Source organism: Ictidomys tridecemlineatus, chromosome 3 (assembly GCF_052094955.1).
Source record: "Ictidomys tridecemlineatus isolate mIctTri1 chromosome 3, mIctTri1.hap1, whole genome shotgun sequence".
Classification (NCBI taxonomy): domain Eukaryota; kingdom Metazoa; phylum Chordata; class Mammalia; order Rodentia; family Sciuridae; genus Ictidomys; species Ictidomys tridecemlineatus.
Genome location: NC_135479.1, coordinates 11,763,957 through 11,783,519, shown reverse-complemented (window position 1 = coordinate 11,783,519; position 19,563 = coordinate 11,763,957). Strand labels below are relative to the sequence as shown.

At 50.9% G+C, this 19,563-nt stretch overlaps 1 protein-coding gene across 5 annotated transcripts in view; it reads right to left on the bottom strand.

Moving 5' to 3' along the window:
* Rgs9 (regulator of G protein signaling 9) overlaps positions 1-19,363 on the bottom strand; it is a 66,601-nt gene extending 47,238 nt beyond the window's left edge. The window contains exons 1-9 of one of the 5 annotated variants that reach the window (XM_078041815.1): positions 19,121-19,363; positions 8,817-9,113; positions 8,316-8,466; positions 7,741-7,837; positions 4,237-4,287; positions 2,573-2,679; positions 2,336-2,387; positions 2,005-2,063; positions 793-869 (exon numbers count right to left, since the gene is read on the bottom strand). In XM_078041815.1, the coding sequence (XP_077897941.1) occupies positions 793-869; positions 2,005-2,063; positions 2,336-2,387; positions 2,573-2,679; positions 4,237-4,287; positions 7,741-7,837; positions 8,316-8,466; positions 8,817-8,956 (734 nt within the window). In that variant the 5' untranslated portion in view covers positions 8,957-9,113; positions 19,121-19,363. Of the gene's footprint in view, positions 1-792; positions 870-2,004; positions 2,064-2,335; positions 2,388-2,572; positions 2,680-4,236; positions 4,288-7,740; positions 7,838-7,942; positions 8,085-8,315; positions 8,467-8,816; positions 9,114-19,120 lie in introns of those variants that run through there. The other 4 variants (XM_021728426.3, XM_078041816.1, XM_040268547.2 and 1 more) reach the window with 4 other exon arrangements.
* Between the last annotated feature and the right edge of the window lie 200 nt (positions 19,364-19,563).

Here is a 19,563-nt window from a genome sequence, read left to right as displayed (position 1 = left end):
GTCCCTGAAGAGTTGAGGGCTGTTTGTTATAGCAGCCTAACCTCGTCCTGACCAATACACCCTCCCGGCCCTTTGCTGTTCCCAGCATCTCCATCTGGCTGTCATTGACAAGGCACAGCCCCCTGGGAACTTTCAGCTCTGATTCTAACATGGATACGAGGCACATGCGAGCCTGCACCAGTGCTACCATTTAACAGCGCTCATCGCTAGTCCGAGTCCTGGGCTCTGCGTGGAATTCAGCGGTGCGCCCTGCAGACAACCATGCTCCACCAAGTCTAGACCTTTGAGGGGCCCACTGGAGGTTCCAGCACGTGAACCTGATTACACCCCAACTCCTGTTTAAAATCTTTCTCCAGCTCCTGGCGGCCCTCGGCGCAAAGCCGTCTCACGATGGGCTCTTGCTAATACCTCCAGTGAGAGTCTCGCCAACTTCTGCCCTCTCCATGCCCCGCCCTCTCCACGCCACGGAACTGCTTGCAGCGGGTGCTTTCCTGCCTCCAGCCTCCATGTTTGTCTTCCTCCCACCCCATTTCTCCTCCATGGTCACCTTCATGGTCCTTCACCTGGATACAGCCTATGCGGCTACTGAGTTCAATATCACTGCTGCAGCTGGCTCTGCAAACTCCTGCCCTGTGGCCTTCATGTCACGGTAGCTTCACGTCATGGCCGGTTCTCTCAGCCCAGTGTTTGGCACTTAAATGCCCAGTAAAGGTTTATCTTAATGAAAGGAAACAAGGAAGGGAGGAGGGCGGAGAGACAACCAGAGGACCGAGGTGACCCTCTTTCTCTCACCTGTACTGTTCTTTGGCCTGCATAATGACAAAGTCCCACTTGTAGTTGATTTTTTTGTTCAAGAAATTGTAATTTTCCTAGAGAAAAGAAACAAAATGAGAACAGTGAGCCCGTGAAGCAGGGCAAAGAGCCCTCCACCCACGAGGACACGACCGGGGCTCCCTGCCACTGCCGGCCTGACCCGGCCCTCTCAGCCGTGCTCGTCAACGAGGCTCATTTCATGGGTGGTTGGGATTCTCAAAAGCTTCCACCATGACCTTGCTTTTCTCAGTGGTGTTGGGTTTTGTTTAAAATAAATGTGACCCAAATCTGATTAGAAAGAGAAAACTGGGGACGGAAAAGAGTATGGAAACTCAACATTTAACAATGGAGTATGAAAAAAGAAAACCCACAAAGATAAGCCTTATCATTGATATGATGTTGGCCCTTTTTAAAAATATATATGTATATTTCTAAAGAATTATACCTCAGCAAGATTGTTGCCCTATGCCAGAAGGGTTAGCGACTTCAGGACTAGGATGTATTCTGGGGGAAATCTGACTCGCCTGTCCTGAGAAGCTTATACTACTGTTTTCACATCATAAACTCAGGTTCAAATTCCCTAATCAAGGGCTGTCCCTTGTCATACATAATTAATTAAGTCATATTGTCTCAGGACAAGCAAAATGAAGGGGGTAGTCCCTGCGTGCCCAATGGTCATTCAGCAAAGGCCTAAATTATAGAGAAGAAATTGAAGCTTGGTATGGAAAGACTTTTCTTCAGGGAGCTGCTTCTATACAAATAGATAGATGGATGAATTGGACGGATGGGTGGGAGGGTGGGAGGTGAACAGGTAGGTGGATGGGTGATTGAATGGATGGGTGAGTAGAAGGATGGGTGGATGGGTGGGGAGTGTAGATGGTTGGATGGGAAGGTGGATGAATGGATGCATGGGTGGGTGGATAAATGGATGGGGGGGTGGGGGAATGGATGGATGGATAGATAGGTGGGCAGGTGGATGGATAGATGGATGGATGGATGAAGGGGTGGGTGAATGGAAGACTGGATAGGTGGGGAGATGGATGAGTGGGTGGGTGGGTGGATAGACAGATGGGTGGATGGATGGCTCATAAGGGTACAGATGAATGTAGTAATGTGGGGAAGAGGGGAAAAAAATCTTACAATGATATTCCACTCAATCATAATGAACTCTACTTGAAAACACTTCTGTACCTTTTCATATTCTTCTAAAATTCCTTTCTTCTTGATATTTCTCTTGGCTAGATAGATGGCTAGAAAAGAAAACAATGACATTTTCCATCATCATCATATTTCAGGACTCCCTTGGCAGCCTCTCTCTTCAGGAGGCTGCTGGGCTGAGGTCAGAGTGCTGGAGAGTGCTCAGCCCACCGGGTCCCTGCCCCTGGGGGTGGGGGGGGGGCGGCTCCCAATACAGATGACTTAAAGGTTGTGATGACAACAAGACAAATGTCACAGAATGCTGAAAATAAATAAGCAACGTGTCAAGCACACCCCAAGGCAAAAGTGGGGGTGAAGTATTTACCATAATCTGTATCTTCAGCCGGCCACTGCTGTGTGGGCCAAAAATACGGCGTCTACAAAAAAAAAAAAAAAAAAAAAAAAGGCAGGGAAAGCATGCTTCATCACACTGGGTTCAGACAAAACCACCTTATCCCTCTCCACCACTTCTGCACTCCTGACTGTGAGGACATGAGGCCAACCAATTATCTTTCAAATAAGTTCAGCCCCATGAACACCCAAGGTCAAGGCCAAGTCTCACCTGAAATCTGTAGAGACTGCTGTCAGGCTTGAGAATGAGATTCTTGGGGTCTTGCAGGGGGTAAATGTAGCCGTACTTGACAATGAAGTTACCCAAGTTCTGCGCCTCTGGGGAGAAGCAGTTCAGACATGATGTCAGGAGCAGGGGTTGAGGCAGAAGCTCATTGCCCCACTCCCTCACTCCGCAAATTCCAGGAGCAGAATCTAAAGAGTGGAATGGTGGTTCCTGAACTTGACTATGGACAAGCACCAGCTGGGGAGCATGCCAAGAGGATCCCCCAGGTCCTGTTCCCAGGACAGCTCAGTAAGTCTGGATGGGAAGTAGTGAACCTAGATGTTAACTGGTACCGCAGGTGGCCTGCTGCGGGTGACTTGGGGGTGATGGCTGGGGAAGCCCTGGAGAAGCATCGCTAGGTTCTTTGGATCTAAAAAAGATCACATGAATGGTTGCAAATGGCTCTGCCTAACCAATGGACACTTCCTCAATCAAAGAGGAAACAGGAAGGAGGCCACGTTTACTGTCAAGTGCAACTCACCTGCACCCCGGGTCCAGATCTTTCCACTCCTACCCGCCTCACTTTAATTCCCATCCCACCTCAGTTGGTTTGGAAGCAAAGGCTTGTTTCTGGATTTGCATCAATTAAGGGAAAACTTTCCTGTTCTTTCTCAGAAACAGTGGAAGCAGGTAGCTTTTTGTGCTCAAGAGAGGGATGCATCCCTCAGCCTGCAGGCCACCCTGCCCAGGGCCCCAACCTGCATCCATATCATCCTTGAAGGTTTGGGATGACTTGTTCCCCAGCCCTCACCCTGCAAGTCCCACTCCCTCCCACACACACCAGACCCTCAGTTTTCATGCCTTCTTTTATCAACAGCCTTTTTTCTAGGGTGAAGTCTAGTCCCCAGATTCTTTCTGCTCCGACATCCCAGCTTGAGTACCCTGGTCAGACACACTGCCAGGTTCAAAAGCTGCCTGTGGCTTCCTCTTGCTTATCTCCAGATAAGGCAGAATCTGCCAACCTGCTAAGTGGACTCCCACCCTGTCACCACCCTCCAGAGTAAGCTGATGTCACTCCTCCCAATCCCCCACATGATCCCTCCATTTCCTGTTTATTCCATTCCGACACCACTGCTCCTGCTAGTCTCCCTTTCCAGGAAGACATTCTTAACTCTCCTTTTCCCATTCAGGAGCATCACTTCTTTCCAGGCCAGGGGCATGCAGCACCTATTCTGGGAAGCCGTTCTAGATCTTTCCAGCTTCCCACTATTTACACACTCTCGATATTTTGTATGTAATAATAATTATTTTGTCCCTAAATTATCATGCTTTTGCTTCTGACTATTTTATGCATGGAAGTGATGTCTCTCCAATTTTACAAGGGATTGAACCTACAGGTGTTTAACCCACTGAGCCATACCCCCAGCCCTTTTTATTTTTTATTTTGAGACAGGATCTCTCTAAGTTGCTTAGGGCCTCACTGAGTTGCTGAGGCTGCCTCTGAACTCGCAATCTTCCTGCCTCAGCCTCCAGGGGCTGCTGGGATTGCAGGCATGTGCTACCAAGTCCAGCAGGTTTCTTAGAGGTAGGCAAAGCCTCCATTTCATTTCCTACGTGGTGCAGTGGGCACCGCAGTCGGCCATAACTGCCCACGCGGGACGGACCCTCACCCAGGTTGGAGATCCAGAGACGCTGGATGATCCACTGTAGAACATCGCCTCCTGCAAAGCAGAGAAGTATCTGGTCATTGTCACAGCATCCTGACCCATCCTTGGACAGCCATGACCTCTTCTGTGAGGTCCCCTGGCCAGTCCCTCCCGGCTCGGCTGTGATCATCCCCACCACCGCCTCCCACTTGTATGTCCAGTGCAACTCTGAAGCCTGCAACTCAGGGCTATCGTGATCTGACTGCAGCAGACCTGGAGCGTAACCCGACCTTCACACACTCCCTGTAGAGCTCTGTTGTTGTGCTTATCTTTTACCTTACCAAAACTTGTGCTTGGACCTCCATTCATCAGCCAGACAGCAGAGAAACTAAGACTAAACACTGGGAAAACAGACCCAAGGCCAGCTGTGGGAGGGGCTCTAGATAGAGCTGAGACACATGGAAGTAAAACAGAACCAAAGATGGGAAGAGAAAAGGGGGCGGAAGGCCCCGCTGGCTCCCCCACACCCCGTCTCCCAGGCAGAAGGCCCGGAAGGCAGAAAGCTAAATTCCAACCCCGTCTTCAGGTCATCGTGAGGGTGTTTGATTAGGGTGGGAGGAGGGTACCCATTTGAGTAACGGGTTTCAGGTGGATTTATATCTTTGGACCGTGGAGTGGGCTTCATTTGTGCCCTTGCAGGAGGCCCTGCAAGTCTTAGGGGCTGGTCGGGGAAATCAGAGTGAAGACGGGCATGGAAGAGAGGCCGGCAGGGGAGAGGCCAGAGAGGACGTGCACACCAAGGGCTCAGATTTATCTAAGGCCGAGGCAAGCAGCCAAGTTCCACCAACGGGACCCCACAGAAGCGCTCCCTGTAGGCGGGCAGCGGCATCTCGGAAAGGCAAGGTGCTCTGGGAAGTCTTCTTGCAGATGCCAATGGCCACTTCTTCCAACCAACTTCCTCGCTTTCCAAGGGCCTCGTAGGGTCCCTGCCTGCAGGGGAACTGGCATAAAAGACACCAAAGAAGAGAGCCAGAGCTCAGGACCCCTCTGCTTGCCTCCTCGTGGCTGGACAGTCATCAATGACACTTCTGTCTTCCGAGGCAGGGAAGAGACATCACTGGAGCCCTCCGGGGAGGCCCCTGTGGTCCACTCACATGTCCCCTGGGCTCATCTCCAGATAACACGACCCTCACCGTGGCCGGTTGCCGACACCTGTGTCTCTTTCCTTTATGTGCACAACCTAGGTCACCAAGGGCCAGGCATTTTCTCTCTCAGTGCCCACAAACCACCACTACTGCGTCCAATACTTCCCCTCCTATGACTCTTGGCCTGGCTGTTCACAAGCAAAAGCTTCACCTAAAATCAACTTAAAATCCTAGGCCTGGACCAAGTCGCTGTTCCCCCCAAGTCTCTCTTCTAAGCTACACAGCCATGTGCAGCCTGAGAGGCAGACCCCGCCAACGGCAGACTGGCGAGCTCTCTCCACCAAGGAGCGGGGGCTCTCATCCTCTTCTCTGCTTCCCAAAACAGACCCAACGGGGTGATGGCACCACCAGCATCTGACGACAGTCTGTGCTGATAGACAGCAGGCTGTCAGGGTCATCTCCACCCAGGAAGCCAGATGGCCACTTGCTGCCATTGGCGCTACTGTTGGGGGACTAGGGCTCCTTCCCGTGTTCTTCTTCTACAGCGTTGGGATTTACCCCTGCGGGAGAAACAAGGAAAACACGACAGGGGGCTGCCTTACACAATTCTGGAAACCAAGAGTCCCCATGTATAAGGAAGGGGAAAAAAACTACTCACATCTACAGCATATAAAATGGACTTTGGCTTCCAAGAGCCGGACTCAAATCCAAGTTCACTCATGAACAGACTCAGGGACACGGGAACCCGCTACTGAACCGTTTTGTGTCCCCAAGGTCCCATGAAGAAAGGAAGTGGCCACATCTACCTCTGACCTCACTGTGAGTGCTAACAGACACGGCACGGGGCCCACCCATCAAGTACGTGCCACGAGCTGGGCCCTCACGCGGCGCTCTCTCATCTCATTCCCACCAACGCTCTCTCATCTCATTCCGCTTCCGAATGAGATGACCAACTAGGGCTGCGGAGCTAGAAGGGCACTTGAAGGATCTGACCTCAGCGGGCCTGACTCTGGGTCAGTGCCCTTTGCAAAGGTTCCCCCCACCACCTGGAGGACCAGGACCCATGGACACGATCGAAAAACGTTTAGGGACCACCCTTGAGGCACATGGCCATGCTAAGCATTGAGATTACCTGCGGAGCAAGACAAGACACCTCTCCTCGAAGTCCCCTCACCCCAGTTCAGAATTAATGAATTCAAGCCAGAAATTATTCATGACACCCAGAAGCAGAGAGGGGCCAGGGTCAGGGATGCCTTTAAGAACCAGTGCCTCGGCTGCTCCTTTAAAGATGAGGGAGAGCAGAGATACCCTGAAAAGCATGCCCACTGGCCCCTGCTCTTTGGGTGCACAGGGCTGCTCTGGTCCCCACTTTCCCACATATTTCCTCTCCTCCCTGAGCTGCCTTGTGGCATTCCACTCATCCCCCTTTCCCCTCAACAAGGCTGGCTTCCATCTTTGGTTGCTTGCACTCAAGAAAACCTGAGTGACACATTGCTGGTAGGGGCACCCCTTCTTCCAAGCAATCAGAAAGGGGAAGCAAGACTAGGGCACCCCAGTGAAAAGTGCAAAAGTGCGTGGCCAGGTGACAGGTGGGGCCCGAGGGCGAGCTCACATTGAGCACGGCACAGTGGCGAGTCCTGGGCTTGTGTCTGGAGCACCCTCTGCTTCATCAGGCACATACTCGTGGGACACATACTCGTCCCTGCAAAGCCAAGGTCATCAAGATGCACAGGTAACACAACACCCGAGAGGCATTCTTCTGTCGGTCCAGCCCTCCCTCCTGCCAATATCCCCCAGTGATGCTCTGCAGGCCCCTGGACTCACACACAAGGAGGAGACAGCAGCTCCATCCCTGTGGGGACCTCAGAAGGCCCAGGTGTGAATTAGAAGGTGGGGAAGGGTGGAGCAAGGCAAAAGCCATTGTTTTTTTTCCTGCCAAACAGCACTTTGTTTTCCTGCTGATTTCATTAAAATAAAACAAACAGCAAGAAAACATAAACCGGACATGAGGCCTTCTGTGATGACCTTCTGGGAGAAATGGCTTCAAGTGACCCCCTGGGTCCTTTTCTCTTTCTTTTCTAACCCTTCAGCGGAGGAAAACTGTACTGTAGGAATCAGAAAACTTATTCTGTAAAGAGTGAGCGAGTAAGTATTTCAGCTCTGTGGCTCCTGACGCAGCCTCCGTGTGGCTGGATATTTTAACTCCCCCAGTGTGGGGTGGAAGTGGCTGTAGACAATGCCTAGGTGCATGGACATGGGTGCGTTTCAATAAAACTTTATTTACAAATACAACTGTGGGCCACATGGGGCCTGTGGGACCAAGTTTGCCAACCCCTTTGTGGGGGTCTATTCCAGGCCAAGAGTAGGCCACGAGTTACATCACCTGTCATGGCGTGAGGGACACTGGTGACCAGGACCCTCTGGTTCTGCATCTTGACCCCCGTCTCTGGGTTCTGCATGTCCTTCACGAGCGCTTCAATCTGCAAGACAGAGCAAGAGAAGTCATTTCAGAGGCTTTGCATGGCATTGAGCAGGATCCAAAGACACAAAGGAGGACGCTGGGGCGTCCCATCTGGCACAGGAACCTCGAGGGCGTCGGGCCGCTTGGATGCCACCACCCACAGACGCAGACACCTCCCCGGCTGGGAGGCCCGGAGAGATTCCTCCTGACATGGAGATTCTGGGAGGCGTTTAAGAGCAGATGGGCCTTCACACCAAAGGCTTTGGCTGGAGAGAAAGTGAGAGAACATCACTGTGAGGGCACGGAGGAAGACAGTGTCCCATGAGCAAGAGGGACAGAGAACAGACAGAGGGCAGATCATAGTGGGCCTCGCATGCCACCCCCAGGTGTGGGTTTTATTCAAGCGGCCATTGCCAGAGAGCATTTTGGAGATGTGACCGTGACAGAGAGAAGAACACTGAGATGGGAAGACGGTGGGGAGACCCGTTCAAAGTCACCGCATGGTCCAGGCGTAGACTGCTGGGCTTCCACCCCTGCCGCCTGCCACTTGGCTTCTTCTTAGCAAGGCAACCAGATGAGGCTTCCAGGCCAATTCGGATAATTCCTGGACCCCCTCTGCTTGGCCATTCTCTGCCACAGCCATTTCTCCTGGAGTGAATGACAAGGTCACTCTGCTGGTCTACATGGTTGGGATCTCCCTTCTTCTGATTCTTGTCTTACCACTCCCCACAGGCTCCCTCCATATTGGTCCCCCTGCTGCTCCCAACAATATCAAACATGTTGCCACAGGGCCTTTGCTCTAGCTATTCCCTCTGCCTGGACCCGTCTTCCAAAAAGATCCACTTATCTCACGGTCTCACTTCCTTCTCCTCTGAGGTCCCCAGGAGACCCATGCCAACGATCCAACTCAGAGCTGCAACCCTGCACTCCATGGTTGGCTCTCTTGATCCCCTGCTTACTTCTATAGAACTCCCTATCGAACTTGCAGAGTGACTTGCCTGTTTATTAAATGGCTTGTCGTGTGTGTCCCCTGGCTCTTGGAAAGTAAGCTCTGTAAGCACCTGTCATTAGCCTGTGGTTGCTTGCTCCTGTGTTCCAAGTGCCTGGGAGAGTGCCTGGCACACACAGGGTACTCCATCAACAGTCAATGCATGAATTAATAAGTACGTGAAAACAGCAGCGAGAAGATGGAAGGAGGCAAGACTCTCAGAGCCCTCAGGAAGCGAGCGTCATCTGCACTTGCCAGGAATCCCGTAGTTCAGTGAAAGGGCAGAGAACAATGCCAAGGTCGTGACCTATAGAACCAGAGTTACCAGTGAGCAAAATAGAAAATGCAAAAGAAGGACGGGCGGGTGTGGCTCAGCTGTAGATCACCCGCCTAGCACCCGCCTAGCACCCGCCTAGCACGAGCGGGCTCTGGGTTCTACCCCAGCAAGGCAAACAATGAAAGGTGGGGGCGGGGGAGGAGCACCTTCTGGAAGCACAGGCTGCAGCTTTGGTATGTGACCTGTGAAGGGGCCCTGAGACACCCACAGTGTCCGGCAAGGGACTGGAAATGGCTGCCCCAAGCTGAGAAGGACAAGGGTCAGAGCTATGAATTACAGAGTCATAAACATCCAAGAGAGTGTGGAGGCCAAAGAAAATCGATAAATTCTTCCAAGGAAGACTGAACTTCAGGAAGACGGCCACAGGACAGCTCTGATTGTCCTCAGCATCGTGCACCCCATGTTTACTATGGTTTTCCCCATGCAAACCCAGCTGTGGCTAAGCTTAGTGTATGAATTAGGCTCATTAGAGATTAATAATGACTAATGATAAAATAGAACGACTCTAACAATATAGTAACAGCCATGTGAATGCCCTCCCCGTCTCTTCTCTCCAAATAGGAATTTTCCATTTGGTTCTCTCAGGCCAGGGTTGATTGTGCATATCACATGGAATGAAGTGAAACCTCTGGAGTTCAGTCCCTAGAACCAGGGAAACAACCAATAAAGTCAAACCATGGATAAGGGGGCTACCACACAGGACGACAGGGCAGCTCAGGGGCACAGTGAAGAAGGCCAGTTCACGATATCAGCAGAGCTCCCAAAGAGGACCTTAAAAAGGTGAGCAGGACGTAGGCAGCAGAAATTAGAAAGGAGGGTGGGTGTCCCAGCAGGAGCAGGGGCTCAGAGCAGGCACCAGCAAGAAACCTCCTCCGGCCCCTGGCCCAGCGCTCAGCTGGACAGATCCTCAGGGAGGGCTGCACCTCAGACCAGCCTGTCCACACCCTAGCCGGTGCCCAAAGAAAAAGAGCGCCCCAACTGACCTGCTTCCCCTCAATTTAACTGACTTGGTGATGTCCTCATTTTTCTCCTTTCATTTAAGGAAATAGCACCCCAACCCCCTACAGCCCATGACAATGAACTTCAGGAAGGGCCTTTTACCATTCGAAGGTGAACCCCAGGGTCCCACATCCCCTGTGGAGTTTCTTTCTCTCCCAACTGAAGGATTTGGGGCAACACAGTGACCTCTCTGAATCTCCTTCCTCCGTCATAAAAATAGGGACCAAGATAGTACGTATCCCACCAACAGATGTGATTTTGTAATCTCATGGAATCTAAATAAGTAACTGCTCAAGAACATTTTATAAGAAGAAATATATATCACATATGTATAAAGATAAATTGAATATCTCTTATCCAAACACTGGGACCAGAAGTGTTTAGGATTTCATATTTCTTTTTTTTGGGGGGGAAGGGGTTCAGAATATTTGCACATACTGCAATGTTTTAGGGGTAGGATCCAAGTAAATACACTTAGGTTTCATTTACCCCTCATATATATATAGTTGTATTTATGGTGTACATATACACCCTGTGCAAATACTAGAAGGTGATTTTATATAGTATTTTAATAATTTTGTACACAAAACAAGTTTCGACGTGGACTGTTCCACTTGTGGTATCGATCATGTTCATGCTCAAAATGTTTCAGAATCCGAAGCATTCGAGATTTCTCATTTTCCCGCTAAAGATGCTCAACTTGTATAAGCATAAAAATGTATGCTTCATAAGGAGACACACATGTTAGTTGTTATCACCATTAATAGTAGCACACTGAGCACTGTAATCCCAGCTACCCAGGAGGCTGAGGCAGGGGGATTACCACTTTGAGGCCAGCCTGGGCAACTTAGCAAGATCCCATTTCAAAAGAAAACATCAGCAGCATTCATACGATTAATGCATTTTTTAAACTTTGCATGCACCGCTGTGTTCAGATGTCCAGGAATAAAAACCCGATTCTGCTACTCAAACAAAACCAGGTACTTCTTGAGCACCTACGCCGCGCCCCTGCACTGTAGGGGATACAGCAAGGTAAAAGGCATACTCCCAGTCCTTGGGGAGTTGCAGAGACGAGTATGTGAAAATCAAGAGGGCAGGCACCGTGGTGCACATCTACAGACTCAGCACTCGGGAGGCTGAGATGGAAGATCGCTTAAGCCCAGGAGTTTGAGACCAGCCTGAACAACATAAGGAGACCCTGTCTTGAGAATAAAAAATTGACAAATATAAAAGCAAAGAGTCTGGGATTCAGAGAGAGCTCAGTTCAAATCCCTGCCCCAGTTAAGATGCTAGAGGCCTTAGGTAAATTCCACTAAGACTCATTCGTGTAGAATAGAGATTGCAATAGCACCTATATTATCAGAGGGATGTTGTTAAGATTAAATGAAATTAAGCATTTAAAGCATTTAGGACCAAGCTATGCATGAAGTAAGTATTTATGAGATTCCAACCACAGACTAAATTATACACCAAGAAATAAAGAAGGCACTGATGGGCGTAACAGTCAGGAGAGGAGGATGGTGTGGTGTCCTCCAAGGGCGGGTGGCATGGAGAGGCCTGAGCTTCAGGTGAAAGGGTGGATTGGGAATCCTTGCACACGGTGGGTGGGAGGGAAACTGATGTCACCACTGTGGGAAGTGGTTTGGATACACCCCCAAAATAACAGAAAAAGATTCAACAGTCCTGCCTCTGGGCATAGAGATCCCAAAGAACTGAAATCAGGACTAGAAGAAGGGTCTGCCCTCCGTGTTCACTGCAAAAGCTGAGGTGTGGAAGCCACCTACGTGCCTGCAGACAAATGGACAAAGATAACTTAGAGACACATAGGAAGAAAATTCTGCCATCCACAATATGCATGAACTGTGGGTCATCACAGTTCACGAAATGAGCCAGACTAGAGGACAAATGCCTCCCGATCCAACTTTCTGAGGTCCTTAAAAACAGGCAAATTCCCAGAATGGTGTTTTCCAGGGGCTGGTGGGAAAGGGAATGAGAACTTGCTGATCAATGGATATAAAAATTTCAGTTATGACAAATAAGTTCTAGAAATCTGCTGTACAATATAATACTTGTAGTTAATAATGCTGTACTGTACATTTAAAATTTATTAAAAGGGTAGATCTCCTGCTAAGTGGTCTTACCACAATAAAATGAAATTGAAATTAAAATTAAAAAAAGAGAGACTGACCCAGCTGTATGCAAGGTAAAGGTCATTCCAGGAAGCCCTGAATTGCAAACACTCTCCCTGTGCCTTTGCTCTTCCCTCTACAGTCTACTCCTTCCTGCACCTGGAAGGCTTCTTGCCTTTCCAGGAGTGTGGGACAAGGTCCCAGCTCAAGGCTGAGGGGTGGGATTTACTAGTTCCGTCTCTGACGCAGAACCAGCATTTGCTTTTGAACCCAAATCTCTAAGAAATGGGCTGAGATCAGGTCACGATCAAGACCGCTCCCAGGCACAGAGTGACTCAGCCAGCCAGCAAGACCCAAGCAGCATCAGGGACTCCCTGAGCAAGACAGACCGCAGGCTTCATCTGCAGGCTGTCCTGGCTCACGGAATTGTCTAGAATGGAGGATGTTCATTTCAGATCCACTGGAACTTATAGCCCTTAGCCTTCTGCAAGGTCAGAGCTTGTCCGAGTCTCCAGCCATGGGTCAGACATGAGGGGTGGCAGGAGACAGAGAAGCAAAGAGACAGGCGGGTGCTGCAGAGCGGCTGGGAGGCTGCTGCTGCCCCTGGGGATGGCCAGGGGAGATAGTGGACTGAAAGCCCATATAAATCTGAGGGCTGTGGAAGGGACTCTTCTCCGAGTTCTTAGCCAACGATGCATCTTGGATTTATGTGGTATTCCAAGAATTCCTGGATTTTCTAATGTCAAACTTCAAGACTCCCCTCTCTCATATTAGCTGCTAGAAGAAAGGCTGTATTCATTTTAAATATTTTTATGAGCTGAAACAACAGCATTTTGTGGAAATAGGGGGCCCATGTGGAATCCCATCTTGGAAGTTAGAAACCTGAGATTCTCAAAAGTCAGAGTTGATTCTTTGTCTTTGCATTTAAAAAAAAAATTATTATAAAGGGTTCGGAAATAACTTTCAGAGGCGGAATAATGAGAGTTATTTTAAAAACACAATGAGAGGAGTCAGATTTCTTTCCAGCAGGTGTGTCACCCTTCACAGAAAGGAGGAGCTGTGTGGGAGAGGGCCTCACATGGACCTTGGGAACGTTTTGAGGGAGTTCAGCATGCTGAGTTTCCAATCGATGTTCTTCAGACTTTTCTTGATGCAAATTCTTGTGAGTGGTCTCTTCAACCACCTGAGCAGGAAATGGCAGGATTCTAACTCATGGCACTGAGAGATGCTGTCATACACTGAATTGTGACCGCCCCCAGCCCCCTCAAGTTCATATTGTGAAATCCTTAACCCCAGTACCTCAGAATGTGATCGTTTGGGGGAAAAGGGTCTTTAAGGTGAAATGAGGTCATGTGGACGGCCCTAATCCTATATAGGTTTGGAAGGCACTAGCAGGAAAGATGACATGAAGACTCAGAGAAAACAGGCCAAGGAGAGAGTCCTCAGATTAAAACAACCCTACCACAACTTGCTCTCAGACTTCCAGCCTTCAGAACTGTGAAAAAAAATAAATTTCTGTTGTTTAAGCCACCCAGCCTGTGGTGCTTTGTTATGGCAACCTGAGCTGACTCATACAGACTCTTTTCTATCCTGAATCAGAAAAATCCCTTCCCCACAGAGAAGACAGACTCAGTTGCTTCCCATGTTGTTCAGAAAAGCCTTGCCTTTCTTCTCCAAACTGCTGCAAACTTTCCTACCAGCCTCCTATGACCCTCTGGAGATGAGAGCAAGCCACGGCCATCCCCGCCCTTGAACATCAGTGCCCCTCTTCCAAGCCACATCAGCTCCCAGCTCCTCACGAGATGAAGAATCAGCTCCTTTCGTGTTCCCAGGCAACACATAAATGCCACACAATCAGACTACCACCGAGCCCCGTCGGGCCCTGCATTGGGGGTGGGGGGTGGAGGGGGAGATATCGGCCCCACAGTTCTTCTCTGGGATGCGTGACTGCAGGTGTGCCTGGGACCCTGACATCGTGAAGGGATCAGAAACGCTGGCTTTGACAGCCCACCCACCAGGCCCACGCTGCTCCACGAGTTAAGAAGCTGTCACTCACCGCAGAAGATCTCAGGGGCTGGAATTTTCCTTTAAGCTGGAGAAGGTTCCCAGGGGAACAGTAATAATCATGACTTCCCCACATCGAGGTGGGGGAGGTGACCTCACAACAGCTGTTGTTCTCACGGGAGGGTGAGCTCTTTCTAATAAGCCCAGCCACAAGGAGTCAGTGGCCAGCCCACCCCAGCCTGCACCACGCCGTGGCCCCTGTGTGATGACCCCAGCCACCAACAGTGATGGGTGACTTCCAGGGACTGTGCTTTTATATGTCACACATCTCTTTCCTGCCCATTAAATCCGGCCTCATGAATGTCTGCTAACCCGCTCCTGGACCGTCAAGTTCTGGCTCTTCACTGGCACCTGCCTCCAGCCTCCCGTGTGTCCCCTGGCCCAGGGGCCCTCAACCACAGCCCCACCAACATTTTCAGCAGGATCACTTTTTGCTTAGGGGCCGTTCCGTGCATTGTTGGATGTTGACATCTCTGGTCTCTACCCACTAGATGCCAATAAAAGCCCCAGTTGTAATAATCCCCCAGTGCATCTACACATTGCCCAATGTCCTCAAGGAATGTCATCGGTGCTGCACTCCAAACCGCCTGGGAAGCTTTCTTTCAAAGACCAAGGCTCGCCGGGTGCAGCGGGGCATACCTGGAATCCCAGCAACTCAGGAGGCTGAAACAGGAGGATTGTAAGTTCAAGATCAGATCAGCAAGTCTGATATTGAGGCCCTAAGCAACTGGACAAGAATCTGTCTCAAAAAATAATAATAATAATAATAAAAAGAGCTGGGGGGTAACTCAGTTGTAAAGCGCCCCGGGTTCATCTCCAATACAAAAAAAAAAAAAAAATTGCTTGAGCCCCACCCCAGGCCAGGCCAGCGTAATCTGAAACTCTAAGTGACTTGATATTGACATTTTTAAAGGTACATCCAGAGTTGGAAAGCCTCACACTGTCTCATCAGAATCATCCTTCTCGGATGTGAATCACCTCATCATATCCATCCCTGGTTGACATCAGAGAGCTTCTTGTTAAGCACAGAGAGCATCAAATCCTCAGCATGTCATAAGAAGCCCTTCAGTTCTGGGCCCTTCTCACCTACCAGCCCTGCTGTCCCAAACCCAAACACTTCTTCTGCCCTCTCTGGGTCAGCACTCCTGACCGCTGAGCAGCCTCCAAAACGACCAGACTATTTCACACATTTGTGTTTTGTACCTGTCTAAAATGTCACTCGTCTTCCCATTCTCCTGCCAAAAACAAAAGGCTCGTTTTTCATAACTCAACTCTGCTGCAGGTCCCCCCGAGAAACCTGCCCTGATTCCCACCCCACTCCCCAGGTGGAGCTGACCTCTACCCCTTGGTGGAGCCTCCCTCAATGTTTGCCATGGTGCATGGAACGTGTTTTTCTCCTAATTTACACATCTGCCTGTCTCCAGAGACTCTAACCTCCTTGGTATCCTCAACACTGGGACGTCAGTGCTCCATTATCTGCACTGAATGGAGGAATGATACAAGCAAGGGATACCACTTTCTTCCCAGGTGGTCAGTGTTCCTCTTCAGCAAAATATTCAGTATTCCTCCTTCCCAAGCAAAAAGAAGAGGAGGAGGAGGAGGAGGAGGAGAGAAATGGAGCCACACAGGAAATTCAAATCATCTCACTAGGCTTCTTTCTCCAAAAAAAGTCAGTCCCATAGTGAATCCCGGTAACTGGAACCCGCTGGGACATGGTCCAGCACCAGAACTAAAGCCCACGGTGCTGGAGCCACAAGAGTCCACTCAGCTGTGTCATCAGTCCCCTGTGTGTCCTCAGTTAAACCCCAACAAAGCTCCTGGGCAGGCTGGCCCTCCATCTCTTCCCACCACATCCTAAACCAGCCCAGGCATCACAGGTGGGCAGCGTCTGGGCTGAGGGGCAGTCTCCCCCGCATGGAGCTTGAGGTGAGCACACAATGCAAGAGCCTTAGGAGTCGCAGAGGGAAGGGCCCTTGACCAGCTCTGCTCTCCCCAGTGTGAGACACCGCCATGTCCCGGGTAGCTGGAGTTGGGGGAGGCACAGGAGACCTGGAGTGAACTCTCCTAGCTCAGGAAAAAAAGAAGACATCCCTTCCATCCTCTTATTCACACCAGGGGTCTTCTTAGTTTGCAAATCTGTCAAAAAGCAAACCACACTCAAAAGTTTCCAAGGGCACTGTGGTCCCCTCTGTCTCACCTACCTTTCCACACTCCTCTCCCCTCCCCTCCAAACTCCATCCATTACAGAACAACCCATCCTCAGACCCACAGGATTTCCCGAGCCTCCTTGCCTCAGCCCATGCTGTTCCCTCTCCTGGAACATCCTTCCCTCTCTCTGCTTGGAACACCCTCCTATGTGTTCTTCAATTCTCAGCTCTGTGTCCCCCAGACACACTGAGCCAGGTCTTCCCACAGACACCACACTCTGTCCCACATCATGGGGAATTTCACAGCACTGTATCGCTTTGGGGACAGGTGGTGGCCAGTCCTGTATTTTTTCCTGGTTCCATCACTTTGTGACTGTATGACTGGCAAGTGGCTTAACTTCTCCAAGTGTCAACTTCTTGCTCCATAGAACAGTGACCCTCCCCACCGTCTGACGGAACAGATGAGAGGAGGAACGTGAGTCCTCTGCCAGGAACATGCACAGGCTTTGAACCGGTGGAGAATGACACCTGCACCCGGGGCACATTTCAGGCTTCTCCAGAAGGCTAGACGTCACCTCCAGAAGGTGGACAGAGTGTGACAACTGTCCTGGGGTGCCCAGGCTGGTGCATGGCTAAGAATCCCCTGGCACAGGCTCCCGACACCTGTCTTGCAGCCTTTTGCCCTGCTCTCTCTTTAGGAAATCTGTGACGTGATCAAGGGACTCAGAATACGCAGCAGACAGGGTTGTTGATGGCATGAGGCAAAGAAAAAAAAAATATACTGGAGGTGGGGCAGGGTCTGTAGGCACAAAGAAGGTCACTCTGCTGAAGGGTCAACAGAACCCATCTTCACCGAGGAGTGCCTGGGAGTGGGGCATGAGAAGAGGAGGAGAGGGAGGTTGGCAGAGCAGGGAGAGGGAGGTTGGCAGAGGGGAGATAGGACTTAGAGGAGGCTGGTACATGAAGGGGCATGGGACAGACTCCCAGAGAGCAGGGGAAGTCACCGAGTCAAGAGCCCCTGAGAAGCATCCTAAACTCTCCTGGTCTTCCACTCCTGGAGGTGGAGGGCAGGGGGAGGGAAAGCTGGAGAGACAGGCTGGAGCAGGGGGCAAGAGCAGCGTCATGAGTGGCCACACTGAGAAGGGTGGATGGAATCCTGAGCGTGGGAAGCCACTGAGGGTTTTGGGTGAAGGAGGTCATCGTAGGTTTGGGAAAGGAAAACAGTGGTTGTATGAAGAATGCCATGGAGGAGGGGTACATCGAGTGGGAAGGGGTGAGAAAAGTGGGGTGAGAGCCAGGGTGGAGCAAGAAGACTAGGGTGGAGGAGGGGAGGCTGGGGTGGAGGTGAGGGGGACTGAAGTGGGAGGGGAGGCTGGGGTGAAGCTGAAAGCAAGACACCAGGTAAAGAGAGAAGAATCTACTAGATTCTCTTCCATCTTGATGGAAAAGAATGCCCGAGATTCAATAAAAGCAAGCTGAACATCTCTGGAAAATTATTCTCTGAGTCCCCAAGTCAGAGCTGCCCTGCGTGGGAGAAGAAAGCAGTCCAGGGATAAAACCCAGAAGATGGTGTCGGGCTCTCAGACACTAGACTTGGGCAGTTTCTTTGGCTTTGAGGAACTGGCATCTGTGATACTGGCTTTTTGGTTCTTTTCCGGCAGGACAACATTCTGCCACTCTCAGTGGACAGAGCGTGACAACTGTCCTGGTGTGCCCAGGATTGTCCAGGCTTTGACACATTTAGCAAATCGAAACGGTTGGTCACTGACTACGCCAATTTGCTTAGCTCCTGGGGCTCAGGGCAGGGCCCAGCTTGTCAAAAGCATTCAGCTAATTCTACTCAACAGGATAAGCCTAAGAGGATGGACACCATACGGGGAAAAGTGGCTGCGCTTCAGAAGGGCAGACGGTGACCTGGGACCTAATCCTCTGTCGATCTCTTCCCACACTCGCTATCTCAAAAGCCCAGAACAAAACGAACCACTTCATCCCCAAACACATCACTCTCCAAGTGCTCTCCACCACCACCACCACCACCACCCTCCGTGTCCATCCAGAATGGACACCCTGTGCCCGGTCACTTGGTCTGAGAAAGCATTTACAACAGACGGGACAAGGTTCTGATGTTGCTGCCAGCCACTGTCAGAGGGAGATTCAAGTGCCCATCCACAAATGAGGGCTCTCTGCACATTGTAAACAGGGTGGCCTTGATCCTACGGATCACATCATTTTCATCGTCTGTGTATACGCACAAACATACTTATTTTATAATCCTGCAGTATCAGGATCAGAAAAACATGGCCAAAAGAAATGTTGATTTATCATCCGGATCTCTTACAACAATACCGGCAGGTTGTGTCAAACCTCACAGCCTCCTCTCCGAGTAACAGGTTGTCTCCAGCCTCCGGCAGACCATCCTAGCTGGCTCCAGATTCTCCACTACAAACACTTTCCACGAAACCCTCATTATTATAGTCTTTAAGAGCAACACACAAAGCAGATAAGTCATCTCATACCATCTAGCGGCGCGAACCGCCCCAAAGGGATGCCCCGCCACTCCTGCCCAGCTCATCCTCGGACTCTCCCCAGACTCGGACCCCGCCCACCTGCCAGGGCCCAGGTGTGGGCACCGGGTTACCTTTTGGAGAAATGCCATCCTCGGCCTGTACTGCTGGCCCTGGTGTCGGATCGTCATCCTGGACCCTGGGTGGATCTACCACCACAACACAAACGGGAGAGAAGAGGGAAAGCCCCAAGTTAGCCAGCCAGCCTGGCCCGCCCAGCCTGGGCGTCGACCGTGATGCGCGGGGCGGGGAGCGCGCAGAGCTCCGGCTGCCGCCCGCGGCCCCTCGACTCTCCCTCGCACCCGCCGACTTGCAAAGCAGCTGGAATCCGCGCCAGCCAATCAGCGAGCGGCGCCGCGGGCTCATTAGCATGCGCTGCAGGGGCGCGCACCTGCCACCAGGGGGCGGCGTCCGGTCCTACCTGTACCCCCCGCGGAGCCTCAGGTGAGACCTCAGGAGGGAGCCTTTTAACCTGGGCGGAGTTATGTACAAAAGTGAGAGAAAATCCTCATCAATA